Genomic DNA, 20,928 nt, shown 5'->3' with positions numbered 1-20,928 from the left:
TCACTGCTAATCCTGAGGCAAACACCAGCATAATAAACAAATACTCCACAAGTATTATTTGTTCCAGGTATAGAAATAATCTAGAAAATTAATGCTTTATTAAGAGCAGAGCAGATCTAGCTTTTAGAGCAATTTTGGTCTAGAAATCATCTTTCAATTGTGATCCACAGAAAGTAGCAACGGTGGCTTTCTGATGGTCTTTATTGTTAGGGAGGAAATTCTTTCTCTGTGCAGATGGGGTATTACCTTTATTTTCCTGCTAACGCTTCATCTCACTGCAGTGTTCTGCAGGAAAGTGATGTCCGTGCTACAATTTAAAAGGTTAAAGAATTTTGGTCCTGAGTCGACAGTTTGGCTGCTGAGGAGAGGCAGCTGGAGTGAAGTCATTTTCTGCAGATTGTCTTTTTAAAAGGCTTTAATGCAGAAGGTGACCGAGACTGATAATCTAAGGCCTAAGAGTCAGATTCAATTTAAAACTTACCCTATGTATGTCCAAAAGTATTTAAACAGTCCTTTTCATGTGTGAATTAGGCGACTTTAAGGTTCATTCAGTTGCACACATACATAGCATGTATAATCTCCACTGACTGCAATGATTACATGAAGCTGAATGCAATCAAACCCTTCCAAAGCAGTGATCCAACCTCTAGTGTAAAGTTTTTCCTAATCTAATTTTGAGTCCTAACATTTGGCTGATACTGATACTGACACTGTGTGCCTTCATAGAAGCCATTTGTCTACTCAGAAGTTGTTCTTAAAATAGTTCATATACAATCGCCTGCTGGTCAACTAACAATTAATTTGCAAATTTGAGTATTTTTAGAGATTATTCAACAACTCATGTTAAGGTGGTGTGTGCAGTTAGCACCATGCTAATTGGCTTCCATTATGTGTTAAGTACATTAGTCTCCAGTTTAAAAGTAAAGACATGGAATTCAGACATTATTTCATGACTGACACATTTGAGGTGGAAAATTATACAGATTTTCTGCAAAAGCTGCTTCTGTTTTTGAAAACACTGTGTGGATTTGCTTCTAGGGTTTCCACTGTGTACATGTGCTTCACTGGTCTGAGCACACACAGCCTCCAGTTGTTCATTAGGAGTGGGCAGCTCCTGTCCAAACAGCTTAGTCTGAGTTATTTGCTAGAAAAAACAATGATTTCCTCCATTTATCTGCAAAGGAAAGAGGTAGGATTCCCCCAAAAAACACTGGACATCCAGAACTGTGATTACAAAAAGATCAATTTGAAAATATTATTTCTCATGTCTAGATCCTCTGTATGCATGTGATCATAACTGTTTCTGACAGAACACTTTCTTCTGTTTGTATGAAACAATAGTTTTTCTAAATGGGGTCAATCAGTAAAGACATGTTCTGTGTCTGAAGTTTGCTTCTTTAAGTTTACACCAGAGCTAAAAAGTTATGAAAGCCTATATATCCAAATTTATCACAGGAGCTATAGGGCATTTGTAGCTAACACGTAATGGAAGCATACACACCACCACCTAGCACGGGGCTATGAGCATAATGTCACTAATAAGTAATGCTTAACCGTCATGTTCTGTTGAGGCTGGCTTGGCATCGTCATAGTTTGGAGTCTCAAAAACATTTGAAATAGTTTCAACATTAATTTTCACTGCCAGTCTAAAAAAACAGGTGTTGAAACATCATGGACAGAAGCCTTTCCGTAGAAGAACTTCAGACGTGTTATGGGATCATGTTTAGTTGCAGGCCTCATAAAATGAAGATACATACAGTGGAGGAAATAAGTATTTGATCCCCCACTGATTTTGAAAGATTGTACTCTGACAAATAATTAAACAGTCTATGATTTTTATGGTAGCTCCATTTTAACAGTGAGAGATGGAAGATAAAAAAAATCTAGAAAATGAAATAATATTTACATTAAAAAAATTGGCATTTTTGAAAAATTTGCATTTCATTGAGGGAACTAAGTATAAGGCTCCCATAGACCACTGATGCACTCTAATCTCAGTGAAGTCGTTACCTACATGAGAGACACCTGTTCCAAATTGTCACCTGTGTAAAAGGCCACCTACCAAGAGACTCAGTGACATGCCCACCATGGGCAAAACTAAAGAGATGTCTAAAGATGTCAGGGACAAAATTGTTGACCTACACAAGGTTGGAATGGGCTACAAAGCCATAAGTAAGAAGCTGGATGAGAAGGTGACAACTGTTGGTGCAATTATTCGGAAGTGGAAGAAGTACAATATTACTGTCAATCGACCTAGGGCTGGAGCTCCATGCAAGATATCCTCGTGGAGTTTCATTGATCATGAGAGAGGTTAAAAATCAGCCAAGAACTACATGGGAGGAGCTGGTTAATGATCTCAAGGCAGCTGGGACCACAGTCTCCAAATAAACCATTGGTAATACACTAAGACGTAATGGTTTAAAATCCTGCAGTGCACGCAAGGTTCCTCTGCTCAAGAAGGCTCATGTCCAGGCCCGCCTCAAGTTCACCAATGAACATATTAATGACTCAGAGAGAGACTGGGAGAAGGTGCTGTGGTCAGATGAGACCAAAATTGAGCTCTTTGGCCCCAACTCAACTCAACGTGTTTGGAGGAAAAAAAATACAGAATATGACCCTAAGAACACCATCCCCACCGTCAAGCATGGTGGTGGAAGTATTATGTTTTGGGGGTGTTTTTCTTTTAAGGGCACAGGCCAACTTCACCGCATCTACGGGAAGATGAACGGGGCCGTGTATCGCAAAATCCTGGGTGACAACCTCCTTGCCTCTGCCAGGGCACTAAAAATGGGTTGTGGATGGGTCTTCCAGCACAACAACGACCCAAAACATACAGCCAAGGAAATAAAGGAGTGGCTCCATAAGAAGCATATCAAGGTCATGGAACGGCCTAGCCAGTCTCCTGACGTCAATCCCATAGAAAATCTATGGAGAGAGCTGAAGCTTCACGTTTCCAAATGCACACCTAAAAACCTTAAGGATTTGGAGATGATCTGCAGAGAGGAAGGGGCCAAAATTACTCCTGAAGTGTGTGCAAACCTTATAAAAAAAATACAAGAAATGTCTGACTGCTGTGCTTGCCAACAAGGGCCACCAAGTATCAAATGATGTTTTACTAGGGGGTCAAATACTTATTTCCTTCAATGAAATTCAAGTTAATTTTTATTTCTCATTTCATATAATCTTCTCAGTTTTTCTTTTGATATTCTACGTGTCACTGTTAAAATAAAGCTTGCATAAAATGATGAGACGTTTCATTTATTTTTTTGTATTAAAACTTTTAAAGTCAGTTACAGATACAGATAATAACTGCATTACACTTGCACCATGAGTACATCATTTATTTTTCATTTATTACAATAGAAATAAATAAACTCAAAGGCATCATTTATTTAAAATGTTTTGCAAGGCTAGATGCATTTTCCATGGAAACGTCATCTGATCAAAGCTCCAAAAATGAGTTAACGCTTGAGCAGTCAGTAAAGTAATTCCCACTGATGGCTCCAGAATGTCACGCCTGTGTGTGTGTGCCTGTGTGTCTGTGTGTTATATAAGATGCCACAGTAGACATGTGGAGGCTGTGGTTTGATCTACATTCAGTAAGGGAGATGACCCTGTGTGTTGGAGTGTGTGTTCGGGGACTCTTTAAAGCTGATTGGACCTCAGGGGGAATGCGACCATCACACTGACATGCAGCAGAACAGTGTATGATCACACACAGACACGCAACCTTCAAGGACAACCTTTAACATTTACACTCAACTGTGCACTACTTTACTTTATTTGACCTGAATTTTTTTTTTAACAGAATTTTTCCAATTCTAAAAACTGATTGGCTGAGCCACATTCAAACTTTTTTTTTAAATACTGTGTACTTGCAGATGAGGGTAGAAAGCTGCCCCAAAAATTAAAAGCGGGAGTGTAGGTCTACAGTTTACACACACACGTCAAGAAAATGGCCAAGATGCGAATTGTACACGTACACACACACACACACACACACATCATCCTGAAGAGGGTTAAACAGGTCTAGAATTCAGCCATGTCGCTCCTCTGCTGCGTTCTCTTTACTGGCTTCCTTTAACTACAGCCCGCATCAGATTCAAAACCCTGACACTGGCCTACAAAGCCAAGAATGGACCAGCCCCTCCTTACTTGATGACAATGGCCGATCCACACCAAGAGCCCTTTGAGCTTCAAGTATGGCTCGGCTCGACCCACCACCCCTTAAGATCCTCGGAAGACAAGCGTCCAGGCTTTTCTGTCCTGGCACCAAAGTGTCCAAATGGCAGAGTCACTCGCTGTCGTCAAACGCAGACAGAAAACCCTTCTCTTCCGAGAGTACTTGGGCGAATAGCAGAGTGGTCACCTCACTGACTTGTGTCTAAGCTTAGAGGTATCTTTGAATTATTAGTTTATTTAAACTAGCTGAGGTTTTTCTTGGGTAAATAGCAAAGTACTTTTGTAAGTCTGCTAAATGCTTTAAATGTAAATGTAAGTCCAGTCCCCAATCATCATTGTCAAACATAACCTCACAACTACTATGTATATATATATATATACAGTGAGTCCAAGAAGTATTTGATCCCTTGCTGATTTTCTTTGTTTGCCCACTAATAAAGACACTATCCTTCTGCACTTTTAATGGTAGATATATTCTAACATGGAGAGACAGAATATCAAGACAAAAATCCAGAATATAATTTTAAAGAATATATTTTAATTAATTTGTATTTCAATGAGGAAAATAAGTATTTGATCCCTCTTGCCAAACACACTCAATACTTAGTGGCAAAGCCTTTGTTTGCAAGCACAGCGGTGAGACGTTTGTTGTAGTTAACCACAAGTTTAGCACACACACCAGGGGGAATTTTGGCCCACTCTTCTTTGCAGATCCTCTCTAAATCATGAAGGTTGGTGGGCTGTCGCTTGGCAACTCTGACCTTCAGCTCCCTCCATAGATTTTCGATCGGATTGAGGTCTGGCGACTGGCTGGGCCACTCCATGACCTTAATGTGATTTTTCTTGAGCCAATCCTTTGTTGCCTTTGCTGTATGTTTAGGGTCGTTATCATGTTGGAAGACCCAACCACGGCCCATTTTCAGATCCCTGGCAGAGGGGAGGAGGTTGTCCCTCAGGATTGTGCGGTACATGGCTCCATCCATCTTCCCAGTGATGCGGTGAAGTAGCCCTGTACCCTTGGCAGAGAAACACCCCCAAAACATTATGCTTCCACCTCCATGCTTGACGGTGGGCACAGTGTTCTTGGGGTCATAGGCAGCATTTTTCTTCCTCCACACATGGCGGGTGGAGTTGAGGCCAAAAAGTTCAATTTTGGTCTCGTCTGACCACAAAACCTTCTCCCAATAACTTGGTTCATCTTTCAAATGATCATTGGCATACTTGAGGCGCGCCTCCACATGTGCTCTCTTCAGCAGGGGTACCTTTCGGGCACTGCAGGATGTGAATCCATTGTTGCGCAAAGTGTTGCCAATTGTTTCCTTGCAAACTGTGGTCCCAGCTGCCTTCAGGTCATTTGCTAACTCCTGCCGAGTGGTTGCAGGACGATTTCTGACTGTTCTCAGCATCATTGCCACCCCACGAGGCGAAATCTTCTTTGGAGCACCGGGCCGAGGTCTGTTGATTGTCATGTTATACTCTTTAAACTTTCTGATAATTGCACCAATAGTTGTTACTTTCACATCCAACACCTTACTAATCTTTTTGTAGCCCATTCCAGCTTTGTGAAGGTCAACAATTCTGACTCTGAGGTCCTGTGACAGCTCTTTGGTTTTACCCATGTTGGAGACTTGAAATCTGTGTGATCTGTCTGATTCTGTGGACAGGTGTTTTTCACACAAGTGATTAGTGAGAACAGGTGGCTTCAGGTCAGGTAACAAGTTGATTGGGAGTGTCTAACTGGTCTGTAAAAGCCAGAACTGCTAATGAATACTAAGGGATCAAATACTTATTTCACTCCATGAAATACAAATCAATTAATATATATTCCTTAGATTTATTTTCTGGATTTTCTTTTTAATATTCTGTCTCTCCATGTAAGAATACATCTACCATTAAAAGTATAGAATGATCATGTCTTTATTAGTGGGCCAACGAAGAAAATCAGCAAGGGATCAAATACTTCTTGGACTCACTGTATATATATATATATATATATATATATATATATATATATATATCGCACCTACACTCTCCAGTATTTAATATTTAATATACTAATATAAAATATTTTGCTAACTAATATTTCATATTTAAATATACCGACAGCAACATTGCTACTATGTGCAGTTGTATATATAAAGTACAGGTATGTGCAGCTTTAGGAACCCCAAATTAAAATGTATGTTACTGTTAAAAGTCGATAGATGAACTGTTCTCCAATGGTGAACCTTTTCGACATTTTAAGCAAGATTAATGTATTATGTTTGTTTTGTACAATTGTAGAGTGAAAAAAATTAAGGATAATCATGCAAAGGGGATCTAAGCTTTTAGGAAGCTTTTACTAAGTGTTCAGACATTAACCCCTTAAACAGCCTGAAAGTGTTATTACAAACTTCTATTACCAGATTAGCCCAGAAGGACAGAAGTCCCTGTAGTTACTGAGTAATACACCTTAGTGTGTAATAAGCCTTGCAGTGTTAAGGGGTTAATTAGCTTGTCAGGGCTATGACGTGTTCACAAACATCAAGGCAAGGGAAGGCAAGGTGATTCAGCAATCAGAAGGCATGGGCTTCTATAGGCAGCTGTCTAGCATTCTGATAATTAAAATACTTAATGCCCACAAAGCAGGAAAAGGTTATAATTATAAAGCATTTTCAGGTGGCCATTTCATGAATTTATAATGTAATTAAGAAACGGCAGTTAACAGGAACGGTGGAGGCAAAGTTGAGATCTTGAAGATCAAGTAAACATTCTAGCAGCTAGCAGGATTGATTAAAAAAATAAAAAATAAACAAAACAATCAACCCCCGTTTGACTGCAAAAGACCTTCAGGAAGGTTAACCAGACCCTGAGGTGGTGGTGCAATGTTACACTATGCAGTTAATGTTAACACTTGTACAAATATAAAATGTATGGAAGAGTCTTTAAATGAAAACCTTTCCTATGTTCTCACCACTGTATTTATGGTTGTAGTGGGGAATGATGTAGCAGGGTAGGCTGTAGTGGAGTATATTTCAGTAGAGTACAGATTATAGAGCGTGATATGCTCTAACAGCAGCCCCACTTTCACTGAGGCAGCCATTCAGACTCCATCAGTATTCGCCTGCCTTAAGTGGTTTGCCCTCTAGATACACTTCACAGCAGGATGGAGTGAGACTGAACCTGTTACAGGGTCTCATACTGCGTGTGTGTGTGTGTGTCTGTGTGTGCAATCATGATGAAGTTGGACAGTGTGTGAAGTGTAATGTCTGTATATGCTGTCTAATAAAACACAAGATAATGAAATTTATTGTCATGAAAATTTTGGCTTTGAGGTGTGTATGTGTGTATACATGCATGTTTGTAGAGAGCAGCTGATAACATTAAACATTAAGTGGCAGTCATATTATTCCACATCTTTGATAGAAAGACAGACCGACAAACAGAGCAGAAAATCTATTCCAGAGAGAGAGAGAGAGAGAGAGAGAGAGAGAGAGAGAGAGAGAGAGAGAGAGAGAGAGAGAGAGTATTCTAGGACAGAGGTATGGCTGCAGCTCAAGGGCAGAGTAAATGATAGTTAAAATGTCCTCAGGGTTATACCAAATGGACACTACTTTTCAAATATCAGAATAGCTGTATTGCTTACACTGCATTAATCACCTGTAAGCTGTAACCATTAATTGCAGATGAGGCTCACACATGACACGATCTCTAACTTGGACAGAACTGGAGCTGAGATATCTACAGTTTCTGTTGTTTCTCCAAAAAATATAAAAATTATATACTGTTTTAAAACAGGGATTGGTGCTCTTTTTAGTGCTACAGCCCCTCACAGAAGAGTGAGCTTTCTTTGAGAACCGCAGTGGTGGTGAGCAGCAGCCTCGGTCAATATTCACCCAACCAGTAGCATTCATTTCCATTTGATCATTAATATGTGGATTTTGATTGACTTTTACTAAGGGCACATTTAAAAATAACACAGTTGTAAGGATAGATAAAATAGGTAGATTCAAATGCAGTTAGTATCTACCACAAATAGTACCACAAATAGTATAATTCTACAAAAATACAACACATTGCAAGGCAATAATTATGATTAGGAATATGAGTATATATAACATGATATAGGATCATCATACATAAAGATAGATAGATAGATAGATAGATAGATAGATAGATAGATAGATAGAGAGAGAGCTGTAGATAGATAGAAAGATAGATAGATAGAGAGCTGTAGATAGATAGATAGATAGATAGATAGATAGCTGTAGATAGAACGACACATGAAAGAAGTGCATCTAGCGCCCCTGTTATGTCATTGCCAGAAGAGCAGGAAGCCTCTATGCACTCCCAGAAACCTTCAGGGCTGATGATAGAGTCAGTTCTGAGTGTGTGTGAAATATGCTAATTTCCAACATTAGCAAAATCTGCTGTGCATCAACAAGTAGTGTGAGTCACTCTTTAAACAAACAAGCAGATGACTGAGCCGGTCTGACACTTTTCTACACAAATGGAGCGTTAGCTGAAACAGAGTCTGTGCTAATGCTGTTGTAACGGGAGCTGCTCTGTAGCTGCACGTCTAGACTGTCTCTGATTTTTTCCATCTACCAGTTTCCTTTTTTCATTTTGAGTGTGTTCAGTAATGTTATTCACTGCTGCCTCCCACACAGCTGCCACAGTCTAATGACCATATGACTACAGGTCCAGAGGAACCAACTCAGCAGGGCTAGTTGCTAAGAAACCCACATATAAAGGATGTTTGGGAAGTTTAGAAAGACATAGCTGGTGACTGATCTGGAGTTACAAGGTTAATGTAGATAACAAGTAATGGACTGGATTTATACGCCACCAATTAGCAGTGTGCTATCTGATTCTTACATCATCACACACTCATATCAAATTATGTGGAGGTGTTAGGTAATCTTTAAGTCTCCATTTGCACCACTTTACACACTTCATTCTTCTGGAGTATCAGGATTACATTTGGATATGCCAACAAACAACCGAAACCCCTCCCAGTAAAACTGAAACCAGTAATAACTGTCGTGCCAAAAGCAAATTAGTCACTGCAAAGCAAATCCCACACAGCAATCGGATTTCAGACATTTGAGTGGCTAAAACCTGATCAGGATACCATGTAGATAATAATCATACAAAGTGACCAGGTATAAACGGGGTCTAGTACACTTGCTTACGCACATCATGATGTCTTTTAAAGAGAGAGAGAGAGACAGAGAGAGAGAGAATTCATAAAATATCTTGTTTTTCATTGGTTCTCACCTGCTTCAGTCCCACCTTAATTCTGGCCACTAATAACCACGCATGTCTACAGCATATTCTATACAGAACCAAATATGGTTGAAAAGCTTTTGGAACTGCTTCTATATAAAATGAGCCATTTCCACATTAAATAGAACCCTTTAGCTAGAGTGTACATCTGGAGTGAAGTGGAAAAATGTGAAAGTGATATTTTCTGCCAAGCTATGGATTTAATCCGAAACCCACGCAGCATGCCCACAATCACTGTCGGCCACGCCATACTTCATGCCAGCAGTTGTGCTGTAAAGAGCAGTCTAACTCTGTGTAGAGCCTCATCTATCGGCTCTGTAACATCAGGTGGTAACAGGGCATATGACGTGTTACTAAGAGTAGGTGAAATCCGCTCCGCCTCCATTTGGGACATCACAATATGTTCTTGCTGTTCGTGACTGGAGTGATAGATCCATCATTGTTGTTCTCCCGACGTGTTTTTCCTGCAGAGTGTTCTCTGGGCCACCAGCTCTATCTGAGACCCGGCATGTCAGAGCTGAAAAAGCCGTCCGTGAAAAATTGATGTGCTAACGAGACTATGAGCCGTCACTGTTGTCACTGAAAATTAACGGCGGCGCCGAAAAAGCGGGTGAGGGCAATCTCCTGTTGGGCCTGCTAGAGGATTTATCATTCGTCCACATGGCTGATATTTTTAGAGGTTATGAATAGAATGAAGCATGACTTTGTAATTTTAACCCAGGGTAAAATAAATCACAGAATGAAGCAGTTTTAATTACCTTAATCATGATAAGAGTTATTTTATCTTATTGTCTTACCTTTTTCCAATGGGAAATGCTAAGCTGACACTGGTAACAAACCCTGGACTTAGACTGTCATCAATCTCATCTCATCAAATACCCAACCTATAAACCTCTCTCAATGTATGGCACACAGATATGACTTACTGTAGAACATAAACGCCACACAGCAAAACATTGGGGCAGCTGTATATACAAAACGCCGGAGGTCTAATGAAGCAGAACTTCTTTCTTAGCTAACTTTGGGCTATGTTTGATATAACAACGATGGTGAAGCACATTTTACCAAGATACATCACCATGGCACTCTGTGTTACTCCAGGGCAGGTTAAGTTCTTGATTTATATTCATACAGCTGTTGGGCCAATCAGGACTAAATTTCTGGTGTAACTGGACCCCTCTAGTCCTTTTTTTTATAATCCAAACATAACATTTTATGATAATTTCAATAGTTGGTCACCCCTCCTCCTTTGAAGCAATAACTGCAACCATAACTGCAAATAAATGTTTTGGCCACTCCTCCTTGCAGAACTGCTTCAGCTAAGTGACATTTGTAGGTCTTTGAACATGAAAAACACATTTAAGCTTGTAACACATTTTTGGTTAGAACATTGTAATTTGGTTGAGACTTTAATTAGACCACTTTAAAATGTAATATTTTTTTTAGTTTTATTTCTGTGAGGTGCATTTGCTTGTGTACTTTGAATCACTGTGTTGTTGCATGGCCCAACTGCAACCACAGACAATGATCTAATTTTCTTCTGAAGAGTCTTTGATACTGAGCAGAATTCATAGTTCACTCAAAGGTTGCAAGATGTCCTTGTCCTAATAACTACCCAAACTATCAAATTACCACCTGCCTCAGATATGGTATGAGGTTCTTCATTTAAAGAACCTCAGTTAGTTAAATTTTGGCCTGACATGAGGGAGCCCATGTTGACCAACATGATCCACTTTAGATTTATCTGTCCAGAACACATTGTTCCAGATCACAGGAAGATCATCTAGGTTTTTCTTGAAAAACTTGAGATGAGCATTTATATACTTCTTAGTTAGTGGTAGTTTCCACCATGCTATTCGGTTATGGGTTATTTAAATCTTATTTTTGTGCTCTTTGTCGCCTCTTTGTCTTACTTACAGATAGATTTGGGTTTCATTACATAACTGATACCTTGAGGCAAAATACTGATAGCTTGAGGCTGATAAAACCATCTTAAGGATGGGTTAAGACAGAAGCCGTTGATGTAAATATAAGACATGTCACTGCTATGAGCTAAAAGTCAAACGAAATTTTCATTCCTAGAACATGAGTAAGAAAAATTCTCTTTAAGAGCCAGAGGTTCTACACAGTTCAGGGTTGACAGCAGGTGAGTAACGGTTCTTAATCTGGCTATTTTCTCTCGTGGCACTCCACATGCATTTTTTCTTCCTCTAATTCATGCTCATAATAGAGAATTTGACAGGAAATGCATTATTATGACAGAAGCAAGAATGTCTTTTCCTCGTTTTTTCACTATTGATTTAGAGACATGGAGCGATGCTGAAATGCCCAGTGGGGAAGTTAATCATGATTAGTCTCACAGACTCTAATAGACCCTGCTGGCCAAGTCCAATTTCTATCCTGGACCTGGTTCAAAACTCTTAGAACTCCTCCAACACTGAACCCTGCCTTCCAGGTATAAATGAACACAATTTCCAGGTTTAATCATTAGTGCTCAGATATTCACCTGATATACAACAGCAGCTGCACTTCACTCTTTAAGAAGGCAGGTAGTCAAGTTAGAAAATGAGCAGAAGGCAAGCCACATGTTTATCTTAGGAATAATGTCTTTTAGGAGGTTGTGACCAAGAAACTTTAGGGGGTCAAACTCAAAAAGAGTATTTTTATCAAAATAGGCATATTCTGATTCTCTTTCATCAGCACTTACATCAGACGAATGAGCAAGACAGTATGAAGTGCACATGAGGTTCAGTTCCAAGTTCCAAAGCTGTACAGGACTGTGTTACTCTAGGTAATCAAAGCTATGAACAGGATGGGAACAAGAGACAAGTTTCCCATCATGCCATCATTACTTGAAGAGCATGATCAAAACTATCACATCACAACTATCACTATATCCTGACTATGTGTCCTTTTATACAACTACCAAAATAAATATCACTGTAATTAGATAATATATGTGTATTGCAAACAGAGGTGTGTGTTACAGTCTCTCATTAGGGTTGAATATTAATAACACTCTAAATGTATGTATTGTGATATAAACTGAGGTGAGTTACAGTCTCTCATTAGGGTTGAATATTAATATCACTCTAAATGTAGGTATTGTGATATAAACTGAGGTGTGAGTTACAGTCTCTCATTAGGGTTAATATTAATAATACTCTAAATGTAGGTATTGTGATATAAACTGAGGTGTGAGTTACAGTCTCTCATTAGGGTTAATATTAATAACACTCTAAATGTAGGTATTGTGATATAAACTGAGGTGTGTGTTACAGTCTCTCATTAAGGTTGAATATTAATATCACTCTAAATGTAGTTATTGTGATATAAACTGGGGTGTGTGTTACAGTCTCTCATTAGGGTTAATATTAATAACACTCTAAATGTATGTATTGTGATATAAACTGGGGTGTGAGTTACAGTCTCTCATTAGGGTTGAATATTAACAACACTCTAAATGTAGGTATTGTGATATAAACTGAGGTGTGTGTTACAGTCTCTCATTAGGGTTGAATATTAATAACACTCTAAATGTAGGTATTGTGATATAAACTGAGGTGTAAGTTACAGTCTCTCATTAGGGTTGAATATTAATAACACTCTAAATGTAGGTATTGTGATCTAAAAGTATCATCATTCATGATGTTAATAATGCCCTGCCTTGGAACCAACATGAGCAGTTTAGGTTATTATGAATTCAGAAGGTGTTTATTTTATAGTATCATACAATCCATCAACGAAAACATCCAACATCTGCTAATGACAAAGTATTCAGTGCAGAGCTACATTCAGAATAAGAGTCACATTCAGGATGGCCTTCACTGCTCAAGTAAGATTTCACTTACAAGCAATTTATCTTGGCAGTCACTCACATTACATTAGGCACAGTAATAAAAAAAATAAATAAATTCAGACTGTGTTGTGGAACTGTCTTAATTCGCTCCGTCAGGGGCAGTGCCGTACCTGCAGGCATTACATCACACCACGGAAGGTTCGACCAGAAAAAAAACTGAACACTGATCTCAACTGAAGACACACGGCTACAAATCAGTAGTGCGGCCTGTGGCAACATCTACAGCTTTTCGTCCATGAAAATGACGAATTCATTGGGCATGACTCACTTGTACTAAAAATTCCTTTAATGCTGCACAACACAGCTGTACATCACACACTACACTCAAACAGAAAGATGCTAGAAAGGGTCCTTTGAGTGAGGCAATAGTAGAACGACTTTTGGTTCTGTAAAGAACAGTGTTTTTAAGTCTTAGGTAACCTTTCACTTGATGTAAAGATTCTTTTAAGGTTCTTCACACTCTCTATTTCAAACATGGTTCTTAATGGAACCAAATATGGTACTTCTATGGCATAACCATTTCGATCACCTTTATTTTTAAGTTTCATTGAAATATCTAGTTTCTTTATATAAATATCCTGAAAATAATAGCATAATTGGAAACTGAAACTATATTACCTAGATTTACTCACCATGAAAATCTACTTTATATTGACGGCAGTTGGTGTAGCATAGTGGGTAACAACACTGCCTTCCTCATGCCCTGACTGGGCAAGCCACTATGCTACACATCCTTAGGCAAGACTTCTCACATTACATTTGCCTTCCTTTGTAACATATTTTTACTGGGCATAACTACACTTGGCACCATTACACTGGACGTTATTACACTGGGCATAATTACACTGAGCATAATTACACTGAGCGCAATCACACTGGCCTCAATTACAGAGGGCATTAATACACTGAACATAATGAAGATGGGCATTTTGGAGAACACAGCAATGGGCAGAGAGTGTTTTTGGTGAAAGCCACCACACACAGCAGCTACTCTTCTCTGCAGCATATGCCATTTGTTGCATAATTACAAGCATCCTACACAACCCAAGATCACTATCTGCTGAAATATACAGAGCAGAACCAGAACCCAGATGGTGAAAGCTGCTACAGCCTTTAAAGCAGGAAGGGTAATGTTCCCACTTTGGTGCTGCAACATTTGAGACTTGAGACCCTGATGGGAAGGGCATAGAAAATCGTTCACAGAAGCCAGCAGGAGTGAAAAAGACACAAGAATCAATGAAAATAAGGCCTAGGAAAATAAGAATATGTGTTATTTGGGCACGATGTACACTGCACACTGTGTCCCTGACTCTCTACAGCCAGATGCTTTGTAGTGTAATACCGTCTCAAGATGAACAATAACATTTTGCACAAAATGGAAAATACAAATCACTGTGCAATACCTCATGTAACTAAATCATGCTTATGAATGTGCACCCATACAGTTACAGCATCTCGAGAGGCTCAGCTGTGTATTGCCATTAGCCTAACACAAATAATATTGTGCAGAAACAAAGACATTAAAGGACAAGCATTTAACTCTCATCTGAGGACTGCCTACTCCTCTCCCACTGCGCCTGCAGTTACTGAGCGGTTCTTTTTCCAGTGCGAATACGCTACAATCTTAACCTTTGTGTAGTCTTAATGTTTGGTGTACTCCTCTTGTCCTGAGGGTCAAAAATGACCTGTAGACACTCTATGTACCCTGGTGGTGTACAGCCTTCATGGAGGTATAAGCAATGATAGTGTTTCATTTTCTCTACTGTTCGAGTCACTTGCCATGGTGAAAAAGTTGTTACATTTCAAAAAAGTTAAGACAACGCAAAGGTTAAAAAGGAGTTCTTTAGTAGAGAAGATGGTTCTACAGATGGGGGTTCATTCATACTTGTACTCAATGACTGCTAATTATTCTAGGTGTGTGGTAATGAAAGATATGAACATGGCCAATCTCCATTTCCAGGCTAAACTATGTCAGAAACAGGTGACAATCAATTACAATGGCTGGGATGAGCCTGGCTAAAGCAAAGTCAGAACAAAGGCCTCTGACAGGTGCACCCTATGCTAGGCCTCCATGCTGCTGAATAATGGTTCCTCTCTGTGATAGAAAACCTATGGTTTAATGGAGAACCATTTAAAATGGTATCATGTAGCATCAAAAAGGCTTTATGTTTTCAAGGAACCCTTTTTCATTATCACACATTCAGGTTATAAATGGTGGCACCCTTTTTGATGACATACAGAACTACGGTTCTTTAAAGAACCATTTACAATGATGTTTTCACCATCTTTAACCCAGCAAAGAACCCTATGCTAGGCACCCTATGCTAGGCCTCCATGCTGCTGAATATTCATGATCAGTTTCAGTTCTAAAGAGCTCCCCTAAATGAATAAACTAAGTGGGTGCATGTACACTCACTATATGTCCAAATGTTTCAGCTACTTTAATTTGCACCAATATAATAGGACGTCCAATCCATCCAATACAATAATTGTAGGATGAGTTGGGGAGTTGGGGATGAGCTGGGGTGGTGATCATTCAACATCCTGACCTCACTAAACATTCTTGTTGCTAAATACAATCATATCCTCAAAATGTAGTAGAAAGCCTTCCATGGACAGTGGAGACAGTTACTCCAACAAATATCAGATCAACTCTTTAATGCCCTTGATTTTGGAAGAAACAATGAATGAGCAAGTGTCCCAATACTTTTGTCCATATCATATATATTATTGACCCTGTACATATCATTTTGATCCTGTGTTGATAACAGAAAACCCCCAAATAACTTTGTTTACCATCACCCGCAGCTTGTGTAATCTTTATAAAAACGCAATAGAACGACACTCTTGAGCAGCCACACACATCGTCACTGTGCCCAAGGCGGGGCGCGGCATAGCACTCTTCAGAGGAAACCTAGAATGAGAAGGTCTCTTCAAGCTTTTGGACATTCACTGTAGCTTCCACCAGCTACAATAAGATTCCCTCATTGTGCACTGCAGTGCATGCCACAATGGAGCAAACACACCCACTTACATTAAAAATGGACCACTTTTATTAGATGGCATTAATCACGAAGACTTCTGCAGTTAACACAGTCAGCCGACTGGATTCATAATGCAGCCACAGTGAATAACGACCTTGAATATTGCAAGCCAACATGATATGAACTCAACACTCTGAAGCCGAGAGGTTTACATGAGAAATAGTAAGATGGCGAAATAATTGCTTCAGCAAACACAAGAGATAAGAAAGACTACATATATAAGTATACCACTATATACATGATATTATTGTGAGTGGAAGCAGCTATGAGAAAATGAAGAGTATCCTGACACACTGCATGATGATGTGGTTCTTCAAGGGTCCTTATAAAGCAATAGGTTCTTCAAAGGTAGAAATGCAGTTGTTCTGTATTGAGGCACAATAACTCCATTTGAATAGTTCTTTGCCTGGTTTAGTGGTTCCTCTCTGTGATAGAAAACCTATGGTTTAATGGAGAAACATTTAAAATGGTATCATGTAGCATCAAAAAGGCTTTATGTTTTCAAGGAACCCTTTTTCATTATCACACATTCAGGTTATAAATGGTGGCACCCTTTTTGATGACATACAGAACTACGGTTCTTTAAAGAATCATTTACAATGATGTTTTCACCATCTTTAACCCAGCAAAGAACCATGACAACTCCTGGTTCCTGTCGCCATCTCTGTCTCTGTCTCTTCCTTGTATTTTTGTTGTATTTTTAGTTATATAATAATAATAATAATAATAACAACAATAACAATAATAATAATAATAATAATAATAATAATAATAGTTTTGTAAAAACACATTCTCAGTGTGAACAAATAAGATAATATCTATGCTCTCATATTTATTTATACATAAATTACAATTAAACTTTAACCACAATGACTTAAAGAACCTTCTGATTGCTTTGAATCTTGTATAACATTAGAAAAAATAAATGACTTTAAGTCCTGTATAGATCCCATTTTGTTGCACCATTGAAATAAGTGTTAGTGTTTAGTCTATACAGTGCTTCTGTCTAGAGCCGTGACATCCAAAAGAACCAAACCACTATGTGGTTAGTGAAGCAGCCTTGCGGGCAGAAGCTCGCCGGTCGAGCTCCCTGGGCGCTGCAGCTAGGGCTGCCCACCGTTCTGGGCACGTGTGCTCACTGTTCACTAGTGTGTGTGTTCACTGCAGGGATGGGTCACATGAGGCAGACCAATTCCCTTGTGTCCAGAGAAGTGACTCTCTCTCTCTCTCTCTCTCTCTCTCTCTCTCTCTCTCTCTCTCTCGCACGCGCGCGCGCGCTCTCGCTCTCTCTAAACCTCCCCTGTCTTTATTACTTCCTCTCTCTTCCTCCCTCCTCTCTCTTTCAGTCTCGCTCTCTCTCTCTCTCTCTCTCTCTCTCTCTCTCTCTCTCTCTCTCTCAGTCTGGCTCTGTGGTGATGGCAGTGTGGTGTCCAGCGGGCTGACCGGGACTGTGTCCGCTATGAGTTGTGGATGGACGGCTGGACTCCGCAGGTTGCTCTGGTTCCTCTGAGCTGAAGCGATCTCTCTTCTTCTCTCGGCGTCTCTCGTCCTCCGCGCGCTCACAGCACAGCGCCATGGATCTGTCATTCATGGCCGCGCAGGTAGGACTCCGCGCGGGAACGCGCTTCATCTTCACCCCCTTGTTTTGTTCGAGCTCTGTTTGGTTCTCAGTCCTGCGGGGATGCTTTGCGAACTTCAGGATCGTGAATTGTGAACTCAGCCGTCATTGATAGAAACAAGATCACACACACACACACACACACACACACACACACACCTGTGGCGTGTTACACCCCGCTGATGCCGTGCTTTAAGTTGATATGGATGGAGGCGCTGTGCTGAGCTGAGCGGATCTGCCGCTGTTGGAGACTGTCCACACTGAGCGCGAGCAGACTGCGTTTATGCGCTCTGAGAACAAACCTGAAACCATGTCTGAATTAACAGTGAGTTTAACCTTTCAAATACTACAGTCAGACTTTTGGCCACATTGGACACAATTATGACCAAAAAAATCGGAAGAAATTATTGCGTAAAATATTAAAATTGCATGCAAACTTCATGTCGCCTCCACCTTCACCCATCCTCTTAACTTAATCACGTTACAAAATGAGCTGTGCTGCTTTGTGGGCATCAATTATTTTACAGCATATTTTACATCATTACATTACATTATTATACAGCATTATTATACAGCATACATATATAAGTTGTTTCGGTTGTATATGAATAATCTTTCAACCAGGACACGTCATATATATATATATATATATATATATATATATATATATATATATATATATATATAGATTGATAGATAGATACTTTATTGATCCCAAAGGAAATTTAACACCGCATTGTACACTATAGGAACAGGTACTGACATTGATACAGGTGCACATACACATACTAATACAGTAAATAAATATATAAATAAAGAAATGAAGAAGAAAGCACTCCTACACTAAATGTATGAAAAACAGTGCACGTGATGTGCAAAAGTACAGTGACTCAGTAGACGATATGCATCCAGTTAGACGAATAAAGAAATAAAGTGGCCTTGTTGAGGTTCTAGGAACAGAACCATTGCATTTGAGTTTGGTACTAAGCTGCTGGACATGAATGTATTAAACACACTTTTAGGCTCTTTTTTGGCTGGACCATGCATTAGGTAACATTCCCCAAGTTGTAAAACCAAGTGGAAGTGAAAGATGTCTGCTAAAAGAAGGACCTTCTTTGATTTTGCTGACAGAATAACCACTTAAGGCTCATTTCATGAAAAGTCACACTTCCATGGCAAGAGATCTGGTGGGTGTGGCTAATCAAATATAACCTTATAACTTTACAACAACCTATGAGTAAGCTCTGAACACAGCAGGACAATCAATAGCCTCTAAGTCTCTCTATACAGGGCAGGACTCATTACTGATGCTACATTATGTTGTTATGATTGAATCATACAGGAAGATTCTGTCTCTAAATCCTGCATATGCATTACTTATTATTATACTACCATTATTCACAGGGTCAAGAGCGCACTGAATATTGATTAACATCTCAGTCCATGCCATATGCTTATAGATTTTTACCCACCCAACTACATCTGGTTTAATTGCTCTAATAATGTTACTCTATAACAAATAACAGTGCTGCAGCTGGACCACAGTTAGACCACAGGTTACCCAGAGGTAGACCCCGGGTATTCCACAGTTAGAACAAAGTAAAAGACAATAAATTAGGTAAGATATATCTCTTTAACTTCTCTCACTGCTCCTCTTTCAAACTCTCACATGCATGTCCAGTGGTTTCAAAACAAGTACTCTTGTTAAACTTTGACACCATGTAGTCTGTAATAAATGATGCAAGATGTTTCATTAAGATATTTGTAATAGTCAAAGTAATCAAAACAATATTCTCTTTTTTACTCACAAAATGAGCTCAGATCAATATGAGCTCAGGTCAATATGGCATACAGGCCACCGATAGCAAACAGAAGTTTAAAATGTGTAATGTTAATGAAACCTTAAGTTGATTAAGATCTATCACAACATCAGGTGGTAAAATATGTACTATTATGAACTTATATTCAGCAATAATGGGTCAAATCATTAAAATGGGTGGTGTGCAGCCACAGAAATTAATGTACTGTGACCATGGAAATGGTCACAGACGTCTGTCTGTCGCCGACGTCTCGTCTTGGATGGCGGCTCACCACCTCAAACTCAACCCCAGCAAGACGGAGCTGCTGTACATCCCGGGAACTGCTGGACCAAGAAACGATCTTGCCATCACCTTCGAGAACTCACTGGTCACTCCCTCTACTGAAGCCCGAAGCCTTGGTGTAGTGATGGATGATCAGTTATCGTTCTCAAGTCATGTTGCAAACGTAACTCGGTCCTGCAGATTTCATCTGTACAACATCCGGAGAATTCGACCCTTCCTCTCTAGAGAGGCCACCCAGGTGCTTGTTCAGTCTCTCGTCACTTCCAGACTTGACTACTGCAACTCTCTTCTAGCTGGTCTCCCTCTGCGCACCATCAGGCCCCTGCAACTCATCCAGAATGCAGCGGCACGGGTCGTCTTCAATGTCCCAAAATTTAGCCATGTCACTCCACTGCTGCGTTCTCTCCACTGGCTTCCAGTAGCTGCCCGCATCAGATTTAAAACCCTGACGCTGGCCTACAAAGCCAAGAACGGACCAGCCTCTCCGTATCTGATGGCAATGGTCAAAAGCCGATCCGCACCAAGAGCCCTTCGAGCTTCAAGTACGGCTCGGCTCGACCCGCCAACCCTCAAAATCCGCGGAAGACAAGCGTCCAGACTTTTTTCTGTCCTGGCACCAAAGTGGTGGAACGAGCTGCCCCTGGGTGTCCGAACGGCCGAGTCGCTCGCTGTCTTCAAACGCAGACTGAAGACCCACCTCTTCAGAGAGTACTTGGACGAATAGTTCTATGGTCGCCTTATTGTAGTGTTTAGTAATGTCTAAGCTTGGAGGTATCTTTTGTATTATTAGTCTATTCTAACTAGCTAAGGCTTTTCTTGGGTAAATAGCAAAGCACTTTGTAAGTCGCTCTGGAT

General features: G+C 39.9%; 1 protein-coding gene across 1 annotated transcript in view; it reads left to right on the top strand.

Annotated features, from left to right (window-relative positions):
• Positions 1–17,575: 17,575 nt before the first annotated feature.
• The window catches only part of LOC140562532 (uncharacterized protein C14orf132), a 28,773-nt gene continuing 25,420 nt past the window's right edge, over positions 17,576–20,928 (top strand). Inside the window, exon 1 of the mRNA XM_072688269.1 lies at positions 17,576–17,954. Coding sequence (XP_072544370.1) covers positions 17,928–17,954 — 27 coding nt within the window. The 5' untranslated portion in view covers positions 17,576–17,927. The remainder of the gene's footprint in view (positions 17,955–20,928) is intronic.

The sequence above is a fragment of the Salminus brasiliensis genome, chromosome 1, assembly GCF_030463535.1.
Source record: "Salminus brasiliensis chromosome 1, fSalBra1.hap2, whole genome shotgun sequence".
NCBI classification, from domain to species: Eukaryota; Metazoa; Chordata; class Actinopteri; order Characiformes; family Bryconidae; genus Salminus; species Salminus brasiliensis.
The sequence above is the reverse complement of the archived record's forward strand: the minus strand, read 5'-3'. Positions and strand labels throughout refer to the sequence as shown.